The 17,485-nt window shown below is 37.5% G+C and overlaps 1 protein-coding gene and 1 long non-coding RNA gene across 4 annotated transcripts; one reads left to right on the forward strand and one right to left on the reverse strand.

The window, feature by feature from the left end:
* Positions 1-2,371: 2,371 nt before the first annotated feature.
* Positions 2,372-2,833, reverse strand: LOC149531605 (F-box protein MAX2 homolog A-like). Its single transcript, XM_089808370.1, has one exon. It carries the CDS (start codon positions 2,831-2,833, stop codon positions 2,372-2,374), a length of 462 nt encoding a protein of 153 aa, XP_089664496.1.
* A 380-nt stretch (positions 2,834-3,213) lies between these two features.
* LOC149531606 (uncharacterized) lies at positions 3,214-11,978 on the forward strand. Of its 3 annotated transcripts, none has more exons than XR_016358763.1 (2): positions 3,214-4,479; positions 11,494-11,978. It is a non-coding gene; the product is annotated as an uncharacterized LOC149531606 (long non-coding RNA). The 3 variants fall into 3 exon arrangements; XR_016358764.1 differs by having other exon boundaries at positions 3,214-3,851; XR_016358762.1 differs by lacking the exon at positions 3,214-4,479 and adding an exon at positions 8,455-10,638.
* Positions 11,979-17,485: the final 5,507 nt, after the last annotated feature.

Here is a 17,485-nt window from a genome sequence, read left to right on the forward strand (position 1 = left end):
TAGTACTATCCCAAGAGTGAACATTAACACTTTGTTGATCGATAGTATAATATGACTTTGTCACTATATTGCTCACCTCATTAGCAATAACAAGTGTACTATCATTAGAACACACATCTACAACCGCATGCATATTGCCAAACTCCTCATTGGATGGTTCAATTGACATAGAAGTGGCTGCTGATATGATAGTATCCTTGCATTCTTCTAATCCCACATCGATGGACTCCATATCACCATCATCATAGCTAGGTGGCTCTATATGTGTCTCGATCCCACCTGATGAAACAACTTCTTTCTGCACTAGAGCAACATATAGATTGTCAATATTGATGCCCATCTGTCTAGCCATAAGCTGCAACATCATGTCCATTCGCCTATTCTGCTCCTGCTGCATACGCTACCCCTGCTCTAACGTATCCAGTAACTGTCTGAATAGTACCTCCCCCTGATCTGGACCAGCATTTTCGCCTCCGCCTAATCCTGTATTCCTGTCATCTCGATCACCCATATTATTGTCCTAATCAAAGAATATCTCCTCTGTGTCTGTATGGTTGGATTCAATGTCCACCTGCACGGATGTACTAGACTATTTGCTTTGCAAGTCTGAAATCCTATTTTGTCTTGCTCTGGTATCGCAGAAATTATAAGACCCCTGTCGCATGCTCAAACATAAATGCTTAGCCTGTGCTTTTTACTTATTTTTGATTTTAGTGTTTTGACATTTCATCAAACACTTTTTCCCTCTATCCAGTTGTTCCAAATTCCCTATAAGACCTCCATAGGATGGCAGGACTTATAGCTCTGATACCACTGTAATGGGCACCCCTGGATGTCCCAAAAAACTAAACCAAATTGCTGAAAGGAATTATGTCAAACAGTTTGCATTCAACTTCTTATTTCTTTGTTTAATGTTTTAAACCCCTTATAACTCCGAAAATCAAACGTTTATTGTTTGTTGTGTTTCGTGCATGGAATTGGTATCATACAACATAAACAAGAAAGAAACTACAATGATATGCAAAGTGGAAATGAACTGCTGCTAATAAAATGTTATTTTCAGAATTCATAAAACCAAATACATAGCAGATTCATCAACTCACTAATTACTTTAGCAGTATTGACATAATACTCCAGCCCATGCTTACGAACTTGCTGCTACAATACTTTGTCCTTCAATCAGTCCACTACCTTCATAATACCATTCCCTCCAAGCGGCATAAGCGTCGGACAAGTAGTGAAGAAGATACGAGCAAAATATCAAATCTGCCTGTACCCGGAAATGCAACTAAACTGCCTGATAATGAAGCCAATAACAAAGAATTCCAAAGGCCAAACCCCAAGGGAATGACGTCTAGAATGTTACAAGAGAGGATAGACGTCCTCAAATGCCAAGAACGGAGCTGCAACTCACACACCAATTTCTTCTCATATTCAACCTGTCTAATGAAGCCACAAATGCTTCCTTTTATTCTATTTCCAAGGGTCCGCTCAACTCATATGGGCAATGTGGGATAAAAGATGTGTAATATATAAAACATATATTAAAATACCCCTTATGTCTCCCTTGGGTACACATCACCATAAAATAAATATTAAAGTAACACTTTAATATTTTACAATTAAATTAGACGTTACTTTAATAAAACTTCAGACATTAAAATGTATTAGCAATCGGACTCCGAATAATGCGAGCGATAGCTTATCAGAAAGCTCTCACCGAGGAGTATAGAATCCAATCACCAAAATTGACCTGCACTGTGTCCTGATGACTTACTAAAAATAGTATGTATACCTAAAACTGAGTAAATCAACTTCGTTTTGGCCCAAACTGGAAATGACTAGGCCAAAACACTCAAGGATCCCATTAAACCCTTCGTTAGCCCTCGGGACCATGTAGAACAAGGCTAACGCACACACACTTGGTCAACTGCTAAAAGATGGGATCATTACATCCGGAGACTCAACCTCGCAGTTCAAGCCCCACAGCTTGGAGGTTGTTTCCATGTTTCACTAGGTTGTCCTCGCGCATAGGCCTTGGACAAGGGTGCAAACCTAAGTGACAACAGTTACCGTCGGAAGAAGCAACAAATTTGGTTGCACTGGAATTTTTTGTCTCTAGGGTTTCAGAAAACTTTGTTTAGGGTTTTCTCACTCTAGGGTTTCAGGTGCCACGGTCCAAGTGAGCGGCGCAGGGGTCACCGGTACCTAGAAATAGAGGAGAGAAATTCAAGGAATATAGCTCACTGCGAATCAATGACACAGACAGCGTACAGCTCTTGGAGGTTTCTGCAGGCCTCTAAAATGGCAACGAGCTTGGGGGCCTTGAAACCGTCGGTAGAAAGCATGAGCAAATTGAGAGACGAGAGATTCAGAGAGGCAGACACAGAAACAGAGGGGAATAGAGAAAAACAAAGACAACGTCCTCTGTCCAGCAATAGAACTGAGCGAGGTCTAGGGTTTGAAGCAATTCACAATTGAGAAGAAGTGGCAGCAACTCTTCAAGAGGAGACCCTGGATCATTGACGGGTTGGTGCCATCTCACCAGCTTGACATGGCAGATTTGCGACCAGAGGTGCGCAAGCATGTCAATATTTTGGGTGTTGCAAGCATAGATTGTGATGCTCTGAACGGCGTGAAAGGCCTGCTTTAGAAGATGCCCAATTATTTGACTCTCAGGAGAAGAGGCATCCAAAACAGGGTAACCCCATGGCGAAATCTGCGACAGGTCAGAGTCATCATGCCCTGAAAACAGAATGCTATCAAATACAAATTGCTTATGTTTCCCCGCAAACAGAGCTCCATTCGCGTTGCTCGCTCCAGCTCCCGCCATTTCTCGCAAACTAGGGCCATTCAATTCCTTGCCCTCCCATCCTTCACCAGGCCGAATATGATACTGATAATCACTTCTGAAATGTCACTGAAGTGCGATTTATGATTTCAAAGTGCAAAAGGTAGGCGACGAATGAAAAAGATGTTCCAATCGAACCACATATCTCGTTTGTAAATCAGATTGTGATCTAATAAAAGATATCGCAGTTATTGAAATATACACAATCAATGCAAACCATTAACAAAAACAACTAGTTGTTTTAAGCGACATGACAGGTTTAGATGAAAGTCTCACCTATAATAGCCTATCGGCTAATAAATTTTAGCAATCTCTATCAAAAAATAAATTTTAGCAATATTTCTTTCAACTAAGGAGCTGAAACTTCTAAAGTGAAATAAAATTCATGGACTCTTACAATTTTCCTTAAAAAATCTAAGCGGATGCAGCTTCTAATGGTTTGAAACCCAAAATCTACCTGGAAATCCTTGTAGAATGAACACGAGCCACTTAACGGCAGTAGCGATGGGAGGCGACGACTCAAACTGGGCAGTTGTAGTAGATGACTTAGCATTAAGAAACCGACGCCTCAAGGGATTTAGCATTGTTTTCAGAGAAATTCACGAGAATCGCTCGACACTATTCGATTAACAAGGGAGAAGGCGGGTAGGAAACAACAGGAAAATGGGCGCGATTTGGAAAAATATGGGCATGATTTTCACAATTAGCAGTAGGGCACACTGCCCTTTCAGGCGAGGACTGCAAAATGCAGAGAAATGGATATATTTTTTCTTGGTTAGGGCGCGGGGATCGTCGCAAGTCTTGCCTGAGTGTTGTAGCCAGATAGCGTTTGGCAGGTGCTATGGCTCGAGCCAAATTACTCGACTTTGACCTCCAGAAGCAGCTGCTACCTTGCATACAAGACATCATGCCTCTCCTCGCAATTTTGTATCTCAACATTTTAGCAGCAAACCAAGTTGGAAGGGAAAATAATACTTTCTAAGATTCAAAGAAGGAAAAGGTGCAGTAAAATTGTTCAAGTTAGTAAATTTAAGGCAAAAACAAAGGTGTACAGAGTAGTTATTCCCTGGACTGCCCTCATGGAACGATAGAGCGATGTTGGCTGACTAACTCAAACGAGACTCTACTGGCATCTCTGAAGAGGGGCGATTACGTGAATTGCATTCTTTCTAAAATAGATCTGCAATTTATTGGAGATATGCCATGTTTCACAATATCATTAGAAATGACGCTTTGAAATCTTTGCAGACGTTCAAAATAAGAATGAATGCGCTTTAAAATTTAATATATGATCTTGAACTTCTCATCCAACTTTGTTCTGATGTCAATGTTAGTGTTGTAAAAATTAAAAGAGCAGGAAAAATATAGAGAAGAAGAACTATACAAGTATTCAGATTTATGTGAAAAGACAGAAGATGGCCAAAAAGATTTCGTATTTTTTCAGAAAATTTCACAGTTGGAACAACATTCAAAAGTTCATGAAAAAATGATTTCTCTTAGTATAAAAAGTTCTTGTTGCAGAATCCTAACTGAAGACAACTTATTAAAAATAGTGATTATGACTCGCACTACTACATATTAAACCCTATGAAGACTATCTTTCACTGCTGGAATAACATCCTACCAAGGTACGCCATAATGACTCCACCTTCCAACATGTAGGTCTGGAAATGAATTGTAAAGAAAACACTGACAAACTAATATGTACAGGAAATTAGACAATAGTATGTGTTCAATGAAGCTGTTATATCATTCATCTAAGTATATGGTTATGCAGAAAGGCCTTGCTATAGAAGACACTAATTGAGAAAGAGTAGATCTTCTTGATTGTTAAAATTTTAAATTGCTCGAGCGCAAGCAATCCCATGAAGAGTGGACTAATATAACCCCTACCATAAATAAGATATCAATGCCCTCAAAAATAGTCTTAGTTCTAAGGCTTTGTGATTTTCTCTACTAAACCAGCAAAGATTAGGCAGCCCAGACAATGATATAATAAGGATGACAATTAGCAAAAGTAGCCACTTGGTGGATAACAATAAATAATAGCAACAATACATTAGAAAGCAATGATTGATATAAAGGAAACAACGCTCTTAGTAAGCTATCTAACACAGATTCCTAATTCTAGTGAAAATTGTCCTACCAAAGCTAGGGTTTGACAGCTTCCCAAGAACACCAAACACTTTTGGCAATAAAAGTGCCTTCAATATGAACAACATTTGTTATTGTTAGGAGGGTTTGAAAGCCAATCCTCTTCTAGGATGGCTTATTGGTTTGATATTTTGAATCAATAAAATTTTGAGGAAATTTTTTTCAAACTTCATTGCCTAAAATGGCATGAAGGATCCACTTAACAGACATGGCCAAACCTTTCTTTGGAATAGAAAGAAGTTCAAAGAACTCTCTGAAAACTGTGATTATCAATAAAGGAGGCTAATTAGTTTTTTCTTAGGCTAGGGTCCCATGGAAGCTAGCTTCCTTAAAAATAGAGCTGCACCCATTGAAATTTTTTAGGAAATTTGTAAGCTGAGTGGTCTTATGGATTTTGTAACTTGAGTTTCAACTCCCAAATTTAAGGAGTGATCAAATATGCTCAACAACAATTACGATTAGTTATGGGTCACACAAAAGTTTGGAAGAAACATCACTCTTGAAGAGAAGGTGGTGCAGGAGCACCCAACCAAACAAGCAAAGCCATGAAGCCATGAAGTCTTGATTAGGGAAAGAATAAGTCCAATGGACCACTTGAAGTCTTGAAGCTAGTTATGGCATATGATGTAATGAAACCAATGAATGTAAATGTAAAATCCTAATGGTCCTAATAAGGACCATACGATCCAAGATGATGTAATTGGGCATAAGAATGATCCCAGGGGTTGTTATAGGTCAATAGGAGTCAAAAGTAACCTTATTGTTCAGGAACATATAAAGTCGTGAATAACACACAATTAGGACCAAATTGGTCAATAGGTGCTAGTTGACAACATGGTCCAAATTGACAAATTAGGATGATGGATGGATATAGAAAGGAGTTTCAGATGTTTTAAACCAGGATTAGGTGGATCAAGGCATTTACAAGCCTTTGGAGTCATTAGAAAGGATTAAATTGTGTTTGGAGGGAAAATCATGATTTTTAATTAAAAAACTAACTGCTAGTTGCCCAAACCATTAGTTTGAAGTTTTTTACAAGTTTTGGAAGTTAGAGTTGGTTCAAACCAGTTTGTTTGAACTTTACAAGTCACATTACATGCGAAGGAAGGCAGATGAAGTGATTGGAGAGGATTTCTTATCTGGTTGTATGGACTGTACTCATGAAGAAATAATAAAACTCAGATTTTTGGCAAGTTCTGAGCGCATTTTGATTGTTTCTCTTACAAGCTCCATTGGAACCTTCTAGAAGATTTTTTGGTAACATTTCCTAGTCCCTTCTATGGCATTTTGAATCCATTTATGAAAATTTTTAACAGACTGTAGGACTGATCTTTAACAGCGTACAAGTTGTTGATAAATTTGTAAGTTTTTCAATGGAATAAGGCCATTCCAATTTTTGTATCATCCGTTTCTTGTGGAATAGGTCTTCAACATCTTCAATATGCTCATGCTAACAACTTTGATGCAGTATTGGATGGTAATCACCAAAGTACTCAAGGAAGGCTTAAGAAGAGTATGTGAAGGGTGTGAGCAGGTATTGGATTGGAACATCTGCCCACATAAGGATAGTGTTTTACGTTTGAATGTGTATAAGGACATTAAGGACATGCTGTAGGATCCTTTGTTTGGTCTTGGAAGTGAAGGTACATGCCATTTGAGAAAGCCCTAGATATAGGGCTTAAACAAGGATGGTTTTCTGATTGATCCATCAAACAAGGATGGCTGTACAAAATACCTACAGAATTCTTAGTTTGGAGTCATAACTAGATTTTGTGCCAAGTTTCAGGTCTTTGTGACAAGTTTCAGGGGTACTTACTCGCAAAATTGGCCTAATTAGGCCTAAAATTGGTGCAAACAGCATTGGATCTCCCCTAATATCGAAAGGAGTGATATGAATCCTTGAAGTATGTTATACAACTTCCAAAAGGGTGTCTGGAACTCTAATTTAATTGCTGAGTGTTTTGGGATGGAATTGAGAAAACTGAGAAAAACTAGTTTGGGTAGAGCTACTAGGACATAAAGGCTTAGTTTGGGCTGAATAAGAGGGTTAATGCCAAGTTGAGAAAGAACAAGTTTCTGGATCACTGAAATCTGTTGAATGGGACATGTTAAGGCCAATGTTACCCTAGTATTGGGGTACATTGGGATGGCGGGACTTCGGAACGAGTTTTCGAGACAAGGGGAAAATGGGCCTTATTTTTGGGATGGTGAGGGGATAGCCAGGGGATGGTGGCAAGGGAAGGACAGGGCAGGGAGGAGTGTTTTATAGTATACATATAGAACTTGAAATGCTTGTTATGAAATGATGTTTCTGTAGAACATACCAAATTAAAATACTTGAACATAGCCAAAATGCAACATGAACTAGAACCATTGAACATTCAACATAGTAACAAATTACATCCCAATAGTAGCATTCAAAAAACAAAAGTCAAATAGAAATCCAAGTCCTCATACTAACAGCAGAATGGTTGCAGAATGGCGGAGGTGGGGGTACTTGGGTATGTGAGTACCGGGTGCAGGACGTCTTGGGGATGGGTACATTGAGGTTTGGGAGGGGGGTGCGATTCCCCATGTAACACTGGTTAAGGCCCTAGAGGGTGTTGGAATACATTATTGAAATTGGTGGTTGAGTATGAGGGTTTGAGAGAAGCCCAGTGAAAGGATATAGGCTTAAAACATGAAGAGTTTTGAACCAAGTGACATTGATCAGTGAGATCTGTGGGTCTACCAAGCTCTGCGTCACAAGGTAGCCACCATAAAGGACAAAACCCTTAAGCAACAAGAGAAGGGTATTTATAATTTAAGGAGGAACTTTGATTGAAGAAAGGCACAAACCAACCAGTGTCAGCACTCATCCAAAGAGAAGAAATCAGCATCAAAAGAGGAAAAGGGAATCAAGTGAAATCCATCTACTTTACTGTAGCAGTCTGAGAACGTATAACCCACAATAGTCTTATATTCTACAAGTATAGGGGGCAAGATTTAGGGCAATTCAAAAGGGAACATTACAAGAAATTAAACAGTTGATCAGTCATTTCATCTAAGTTGTTCATTAGTTTGTGAGTATGATAGCTTTTGCTTGGTATGAGTTTGGTTGCTGCTAGACAAAAGAGTTGTTAGAGAATGTGCTTCTGGATTCAACTGCGTGGATTTTGTTAGCATCAATGTTCAGATGGCAGACATTAGATTTTCATAGTCCATAGCCTTTGAGGATGCACTTCTGGATTCAATTGTGTGGATTTTGTTAGCATCAAGGTTTTGGATCATACTCAATGATCCATCATTAGGAAATGCAAACAAGGTAAAGAACTAACTCTTTATCACTAACAATATTTTTGAGGAGCCTTGTAGCCTAAAAATTTCTTTGAAGAAGACATCAACTACTTGTGGAGCTCTATAATTAGTGGTTATTGCCATTAAATGTGCATATTGGTAAGGTGTTCTTGTTTACGAACATGCTTGTGCTCCAAATTTTCCTTACAATGGAAACAATTTTTCTTTTTGTAGTTCTCTGTTGTCATTTCTTGGTAGAAATGCTTTTCAAACCAATTTTTCTATAGGGAAGTTGCGAGGCTAGACTTTTGGTGTTGGGTTAGTCTTCATATGATGTAATTTCTAATCTTGTTGCCTTTTGAATCAAATCTTCTAGTGTACTAGGATTGAGGGCACCTACCAAACCAGAATTTTCATACATTTTGATAAACTTAATATAACTTCTTATCTTAAAACTGCATTTGTATTGTCTTTGGGACACAATTTAATGTGATCACTGCATAGACAAGTATGCGAGCGAATGTGCCAAGAATCAGTATCTATCAGATTGATTATTATGATTTGGACAAGATTTAATTAAGTGCCACGTTTCATCTAAGGCTAGAGATTTGCGAATATAGATTGCGGCACTAAAAGCCTGAGCAAATAAAGGAATGAAAGCCAACCTGGGTTAAAACAATGTTTAGGACCAATTAGAGGGGAAAAATATGACATGCTACCAGCATGATACATGCACTGTCCCTAAAAGAGAATAAAATAATTAAAGTTTATACTTCTGGCTGCTAGTTATGCATCTATGAGAAGAAAATGGCCTTATTCATAAAACTTCACCTTTTCTCTATTCTCTAAGCTGATCACTACATTTAGAGTTTATTCCATAATAGGAGCACTTGTAAAACTTAACAATTCACTAAACAGGGTGGTTTCCAACAGCCACATGAGATGAAGAGGCAGGGGAGGAAAGAGGGTGCAATTATCTTGGAGGAGACACCACATTTTGTGAAAAGGTAATGGGGGTGTCTATTCATCCCCCTTGACAGATATTTAAGGAAGAATTTCATTTGGAGGAAAGCATTGAATAGGATCAGGAATCCACATACATACATGTGTGTGTGTGCCCGCTCATGTAAGTAAATATATACATCAGTGAGATACAACCTACATGCATATTAAAAAGGGTTCAATTATCTTGGAGGAGACACCCTGTTTGGTGAAAACAGGTAATGGGAGTATCTATTCATCCCCCTTGACAGATATTTAAGGAAGACTTTCATTTGGAGAAAATCATTGAATAGGATCAGGAATCCAGATAGATACACATATATATTTATGTATGTATATAAGTAAGTATATATAGTAGTGAGGCATAACCTACATACATTTTTTTGAACTATTTGGCATGCCATGTGTGGAATCTAATAAGACTAGATGATTTGCTTGAATTACTTTAATCACAAACAATTTTGCATTGATTTAAGAAAGAAAATCTATTAGAAACAGAAAAGTGAAACACAAGGAATGTGGGGATATGAACTCCTACTCATAAGGTGGATGCCTATCAAGTTAGTTCCTTGTGGGCACTGATTGAGTTTGTTACTTGTTGGCCAAGGCGTCACATTGAGTTCAATTACTTGTTCAAAGTTCATGGGTTTAATTGGGGTTGATTGTCTCCTAGCGTTCTATGGTGCTTCTTCCCTCAAGTTTCTATTAGGGTTGCAACTCTAATATGTGTGTCTATAGGTGGGAATCTTCATTGCTATATTCAATGCCAAATAATTAACTTACTTGATGCAATTACTAATATGTAATTTAATAAGAAAATACTCTTGCCGATAAATATAGTCGTTGCTATTGTCATTTAGGCCCTAGGGAAATATTTTAGGTATATAACAAAAGGGGACATTACATTAAACCTTTAGTCAGATGTTTCCTTGAATGAACACAAGATTGAATTAAATGCTTTTGTCAGACACTTCAGCTACTTGGTGTTTGATCTCTGAATTTATCTGTTATAGATTAAGTTTTGGGATTTGAGATCTTGAACATATCAGAGAAAGATGACAAAGAATCTGAGGTTTAAAATATTCTCTGCTAGCTCAGATGGATCAAAACATTCCCTGAGGGATATGTCATTACATGGAGAAAAATTGCCTCTATCACAAGTTCTACTTTTGGATTAACTGTCAAATGGGAAATCATACATATTATCGTCATCCAGAACTGAAAAGGGTGACTAATGCTGTAGTAGGAACCTCAGCAGAAGTTCCATCATTGGGTCCAGTGCAGACTGAACCTCCTCCTTCTCTTGGAGTAGAAGAGCTAAAGTCAGTAAGGAGTTGTCTCAAAGTTCTCTCAAGGTGGGGTAATATATCCAAAGACAAAACATTTCATTACGGTTCATTGTAGCAAGGGTTTTTCTTAAAATTTGTAGTTCGCATGGGTTTTGATGTCAAGTGTTTTCAAACAGTATAAGTGTTTATTGCAATTTTCCAGTCCTAGATTCTATGCAGAATGTTATAAGGTTGGATGTCTATACCATTGGGCAGCATTTTTTTATCATAGTTAATGTGAAACTTCTGTGGTGCAGAGAGAAGATAAATGTTTTGGATGAAGCTATAGACAAACTAGATAGATATCATAAACTAATGTTGCCAAGGAAGAGGTCTCAAATAGAAATACCAACACCTGTTCCACATAAACAAGTTTGCATCCCCATGATGAATATTAGGGTTTGTATCAGAAATGCCTGTCCAGAAATATAGTATATTATCCTTGCATTTCTCTGTTTCATTACATTTTCTATTTTTGTAACATTTTCCTCATTCAAAATTTTTGCTAGTTTTCCTTTATCTGTTGATTGTAGAAGGTCAAGAATTTGGTAAGAAGGTTGAGAAAATTCAGTAAACATTGAATTGGTGTTTTCAAATTTTTAAATTTTCTCTTTTGTACCTTCATCCATGCTGTAGGAATTTTTGACAAGCACTTTTGCTTGGTAGTTATAAAAAAGAGAGATAAGTGTTTAGATAATATCTTGGGTTTATAATTTTCTGTAGTTGAATACCACATTCTCTCAAGGAACTTGTTATAGTTTAGGATTGTTCTTAATTGTATTTTGAACAGGTCCATGTGCTGCCTAGTATAGATAGTAGAACTCTAGTAAAGAAAATAGGCATTATCTGATCTATTGCTTGATGCTTTATGAATGGTCTCAGGTGCCAGGCTATCCCAACAATATTTCTAGAGCATCTATAATGATAGATAGGGAAAGAGATATATTGAGGTCGAGAAAGGTTAGTACTCATTCAAAAGTCAAGGATAAGACCTTGACAGCTAGAAGTGAAAGCTGGGAAACGGCAAAATTGATCAGAAGATATTCTGGAATGAAGTTAGATGTTTCTGTCAAGTCAGAAGCAAATAGAATGCTGGATGGAGATAAAGATTATAAACAGGGTAAACAGCAAAGGCCCAGCTCTGAGACCCACTCGAGGTCAAGTGAAAGCCATGGCTTCAGGCAGGACTTTTCATTAACATTATTTAATCTCAATTATTCAGGATGGTTGTTTACTTGTTCTAAAATGTTTACATTCAATATTGATGGGTCAACATAATGTAGTGTCACAAATATTGATGTGGTCAGAGATTTTGAGTATTGCATTTTCGGCAAAGATAATAAATGAAGATTTTCATTAGGATCTAATGATGTTGTGCAGTAGTTTAAGGCTATTAGTTGAAATGCCTCTGAAGTACAAATGTTGTTCTAGTAATTTAGTTTTTCTCTGCTAGTACGTTCAGAGGCTCCCAGCTAATCCTCTCTACTGGTTGTCACCACTCTTAATACTTTTCTGAACATTACAGAAGAAACTGATTATGTTTATTTTGAATTCTTTGTATTGCAAAAATTGGGTCATGCATTGAGGATAATGTACATCCTTATCATGGATGCTTGCTGCCTCTGGTTGCATTACCCGAGTTTATCAATTCTTTTTATACAAAATCTAAAAGGCTTTATAAAAGCATTGTATTATGTAAACTAACAAACAGCAAAGAAAAGAACTCCAGAAAATATTTATTCATTGATAATGCAGATAATTATCTTGTGGGATAAAAAGTATATATATGCAATTACTAGCAAATAGAAGAAGATTGAAAAATTTAGTCGAATGACATGGAGATATTAGGGAAATTATACACCTGGACCATACTTTTGGGTAATTCAAATGTTGAAGGTAAATCTTGATGAAGTGGAAATCAGATTTTTATAAGTGAAAAAAGTCACTTGTACATCAACCCATGACTAATATTGTTGCTTAAATTATAACATTGTTTAATTAACATTTTCAATTTTAACTATTGACACTTTTTGTTCATGTCATTGATAGAGGGAAACCAACGGATAATGTTCTATAAACTAAAGGAGGGGTAAAAATTTATTCAAACTGTCATGTCCCCTATTCAAATAATTTAAAAAAAAAAAAAACTTTGTTAAGGCAGGCAGGCTCCAAAAAGGTGAAATTTCGGAAAAAGGGGTTAATCTTTGGAAACCAATGGACTAATAAATAAAAATTATTATTAAATTATATTTTATTAACCCCTCTTGGACGTGAGTTAGGGTTATGCCCTCTTTAAAAGGGGTTTGGAGGCATTTTGGGCTCATTCTACATCTTGATTCTTGCTAATTTTCTTGTTGTTCTTCAGAGGCTGCCAAACCTGTGGAGAAGGAGACTCAAGAACAGGAGTTTGCAGGTTTCCAGGAAGGCTAAGGACGGGAGTTTGAAGCCATTCCATGTGCATGCTCATACAGAGTTTGCCTTTGTGTTGAATAGTGCCGATTTGGGTGTTTTCGGGGTTGTTTTTGGTTTGAGTTTGGGTTTTCAGTTGAGTGTTTCATATCAGTTTGGTTTGCTGCTGTATTTCAGACTTTATGAAGTTAAAATAGAGCTGAATATATGTATTGGGTCGTGATTAAACTTCTGAGATAGTTTATGAGTGTTTTGTGGTGTTTCCGGGCATTTTTTTGTTAATTTCGGGAGCCCGATTGAGCATAGTTTTTTTCTACATTTGTCAGCTGTTGTGTAAAGGCTATACAAATCTGGAAATGTCATTTTGTAGGCTGTTATGCTGCTGAAATTTCTGTAAAAATGTTCATTTTTAGATTTATTAATAATTTGTGAAGTTGTGAAGTTTTTGGCACTAATTTGGACATACCCGATTTGGGTTTTATTGGGAAATTGGCAGATCTTTGTAATATTGGTTGTTTGATTTTAAAGTTCTAATTTGAGGCTAGAAATATCAATAAAAATCAGTAAAGGGACATTTCAGTGGTATCAGAGCTATGATCTTGCCAGCCTGAGGGTTTGTAGAAGTTGCATGTCAGTTTTAACAACTACCCAGATCTTGCATGTCAAGTTTTGATAACTACCCAGATCTTGCATGTCATATTTTATGATTGCATGCAACTAAGTGAAAGAGAAAAAATATATTTGCAGCGAGAAAAGAATAAAGAAATTTTGATCAAACCCCCAGTTGAAAGCAAAAGTACAAAATCCAAGGAAGAAAAAAGTATGGCTGATCCAAATGAGATGGCAAAGAAATTCTTATAAGACATCCAAAATACTCAGAAGCAAACAGTGGATGGTTTGGCGGAAACTAGAGAGGCTTTGCGAATATTGACAGAAAAATTACAAGGAATTGCATCTATTAATGAGAAAGGGAGCACTTCAGAGGAGCCGAGAAATGGGAGATCCACACCATCTAAATCAACCAAATCTATTTTCTTGCCTGCAGATGAGCCACCAGTACCAAATCCAGCCATTAATCTAGTGGAAGAGGTTATAGGTAATTTGATTACATTAAGAGCTACTTACAATGGCTTAGATGATGACTTTCGTAGTTCAGTTCCTTTTAGAGAATATGTGGATATGATGAACGCTTTGATGCCCAAGAAAGAGAACAGGAGGGAGCATGACACAAGTGGAAGAGAGCTCAAAAATAAAATAAGCAAGTTTACAGCACCTACTTTTGATGGAACAAATAAAATTTCAGTTAGAGCATGGCTACAAAAATTACAAACTTTCTTCACACTTAACCCCATGAAAGAGAGTGATGCTATTCAATTTGCAAGTCTACACTTGGAAGATGCAGCCTATGATTGGTGGTATCATGGAATGACTACTCAAGGTCAGGATCAGGTAACTACATTTGAAGATTTCAGTCAAAGGGTGATAGATAGATTTGACCTCAAGGATGATGAAGAGTACTTTAAAGAATTGTCAAAGTTGAAGCAAACCAAATCAGTTAATGAGTATATAGAAGAATTTCAAAAAGTGGTTGTTATGGTACCTGATATGAGTGAAAAGAGGATCGTTTATCTTTTTCTTGATGGTTTAGAAGATTCTGTTAAGGGTTTGGTTAAGGCTTTCTCACCCTCAACCTTACAGGAAGCTATCAAAAGAAGCTTGCAACTTGAAACTTGCGTGCCTATGAAATCAATCACTAATCAAAAACCCCCAAATCTTTGGCAACATAAGAGAAATTTTCAGAAAAAGACTTTCCCAACACTACCACCAAAAGATGTGACAAATGTGGCAAAAAAGAAGGTAGATGAAGAGAGTAGGAGTGAATTACGAAGGAAAAAGCTTTGTTTTACTTGTAGAGAACCATGGGTTCCAGGACACAGATGTTTGGGGAAAGGTCAAGTGCACTATATTGAAGTTGCTTCAGAATCTGATTCAGATGAGCATGAGGAATTTCATGATACTAAGGAGGAGGTAGAAGAAGAGAAAGTAAAAGAAATCAACAAGGATGGCACTTTAGCAGCATTATCAGGAGTCCCAAGATACCATCCCTTCTGAATTTGAGGGGTACTAGCAGGGCAAAGGTTGACTGTTCTTCTTGATAGTGGGGCAACTCACAATTTTATTGATGAGGGATTTGTCATGAAAAGAGGGCTTAAAACAGAAGATTTTGAGGGATTCAATGTTACTGTAGCTGATGGATTCACTATGCCTTGCACACGGGTGGTGAAACAACTCAAGATGACCTTAGGAGATTATGAGTTATGTGATGACTTCTATGTGGTTGGTATTGGGGAGACAGATCTTGTATTGGGTGTTCAATGGTTGCACTCTATCGGAGGCTATTACATGAACCATCAAACTATGGAGTTTAAATTTCATTCCAATGGGAAAGAAGTCATATTGAGAGGGTTATCGAATGGAGCACCTAAGGCGGTCTCTGCAAAGAGGATGGAGAGGACTTTTCGAAGAGGACAAGTAACATGGGCAGCAGGAGTCATAATCCAACCAACAAGCTCTCCAAAGAATCAAGGTAATTTCCATTTTGAAATTCAAAATATTCTTGATAAGCATAGTATAGTTTTCAATGATTTGCCTCCAGGATTACCACTAGATAGAGGTTTTGAGCATGTTATAGAGTTAGAACAGGGTGCCAAACCAGTTATAACAACTCCATACCGCCATCCAAGAGGTTATAAGGAAGAAATTGAAAAAACTATTAAAGAACTCCTAGACATGGGATTCATAAGGCCTAGCTCTAGTCCATTTGCATCATCTATGGTACTTGTCAAGAAAAAGGATGGTACAATGAGAATGTGTATAGACTACAGGGCTCTAAACAAGAAGACCATAAAAAATAGGTATCCCATACCACGCATAGATGAACTCATTGATGAGTTACATGGTGCTGTATACTTCTCAAAAATTGACTTAAGATCAGGCTACCATCAAATCCGAATGAGGAGTGAAGATGTGGAAAAGACTGCTTTCAGATGTCACTATGGGCACTTTGAATTTCTTGTTATGCCATTTGGACTCACTAATGCACCTGCAACATTCCAATCTTGTATGAATAAGGTATTCAGTCAGCATCTTCGAAAATTTGTTTTGGTATTTTTTGATGATATCTTGATATACAGTAAAACATGGAAAGAGCATCTAAAGCACATAGACACTATTTTGGGAATCTTGGAGTAGCAATCCTTCTATGCTAAGCTATCTAAATGTGAGTTTGGTTTGACAGAGATCCTATATTTGGGACATATTATAAGCTCTAAAGGAGTACAGGTTGATCAACAAAAAATCCAGGCAATTTTGGATTGGCCTCCACCCACTAATCTTACACAGTTGAGAGGTTTCTTCGGGTTGTGTAGCTACTATAGGAGATTTGCCAAGGGTTTTTCTCAGCTTGCTGCCCCCTTGACTGATTTGACAAAGAAAGGAGCTTTTGTTTGGACAGAAGAGGCACAAAAAACATTTGATAAGCTTAAGGAGGTAATGAGTTCATGCCCTGTGCTTGCAATTCCAGATTTCTCTTTACCTTTTGTTGTTGAATGTGATGCTTCGGGAGAAGGTATAGGGGCTGTCCTAACTCAAAGGGGACATCCAATAGCATTTGAGAGTCAAAAATTAAATCAATCAGAGAAAGGGTACTCCATCTATGATAAGGAAATGTTGGCAATCATGCATGCACTTCATAAGTTTAGACAATATTTGGTATGTGGGAGATTCATTGTAAAGACAGACCATAATAGCCTCAGGTTCTTCTTGAACCAAAGGGATTTGAATGATCGTCAACAAAAATGGGTAAGCAAATTGCAAGCTTATGATTTTGATATTGAATACATGAAAGGAAAGAATAATGTGGTTGTTGATGCTCTCTCAAGAAAGCCCACTTTGTGTTCCTTATCATCTATCTCTGCTGATTGGAAAGTCTCCATAATTTTAGAGTATGCTAAAGAATTATTTGCCACCAAGATTTTGGATAAGTTAGTGGATGATAACAGGTACAAGGTTGTTGATGAATTGATTTATTACAAGAACAGGATCTTCTTAGTGCCAGGGTCAAAAACTAAGGAGAGGATATTGAGGGCCTTTCATGACACACCTTTGGCTGGTCACCAGGGATACTTCAAGACATACAGGCAAATTCGAGAGCAGTTTTCATGGAAGGGTATGAAGGAGGATGTTCTTAAACACATTAAGGAATGTATGGTATGCCAACAAAGCAAGAGTGAGCAAAATTTTCCTGCAGGGTTGTTGCAGCCACTTCCTATTCCCGAACAAAAATGGGAAAGTATTTCCATGGATTTCATCACTGGGTTGCCCAAGGTTCAAGGTAAGGATTGCATATATGTGGTGGTAGATAGACTAACTAAGTATGCACATTTCTTTCCTATCACATCTGATT

This window comes from Cupressus sempervirens, chromosome 11, assembly GCF_028749045.1.
Source record: "Cupressus sempervirens isolate cs-2001-9-10 chromosome 11, ASM2874904v1, whole genome shotgun sequence".
In the NCBI taxonomy this organism is placed as follows: Eukaryota; Viridiplantae; Streptophyta; class Pinopsida; order Cupressales; family Cupressaceae; genus Cupressus; species Cupressus sempervirens.

Coding starts and splice junctions, on each gene's coding strand:
- LOC149531605 (XM_089808370.1), bottom strand. CDS start 2,833: ATGGCGGGAGCTGGAGCGAGCAACGCGAATGGAGCTCTGTTTGCGGGG.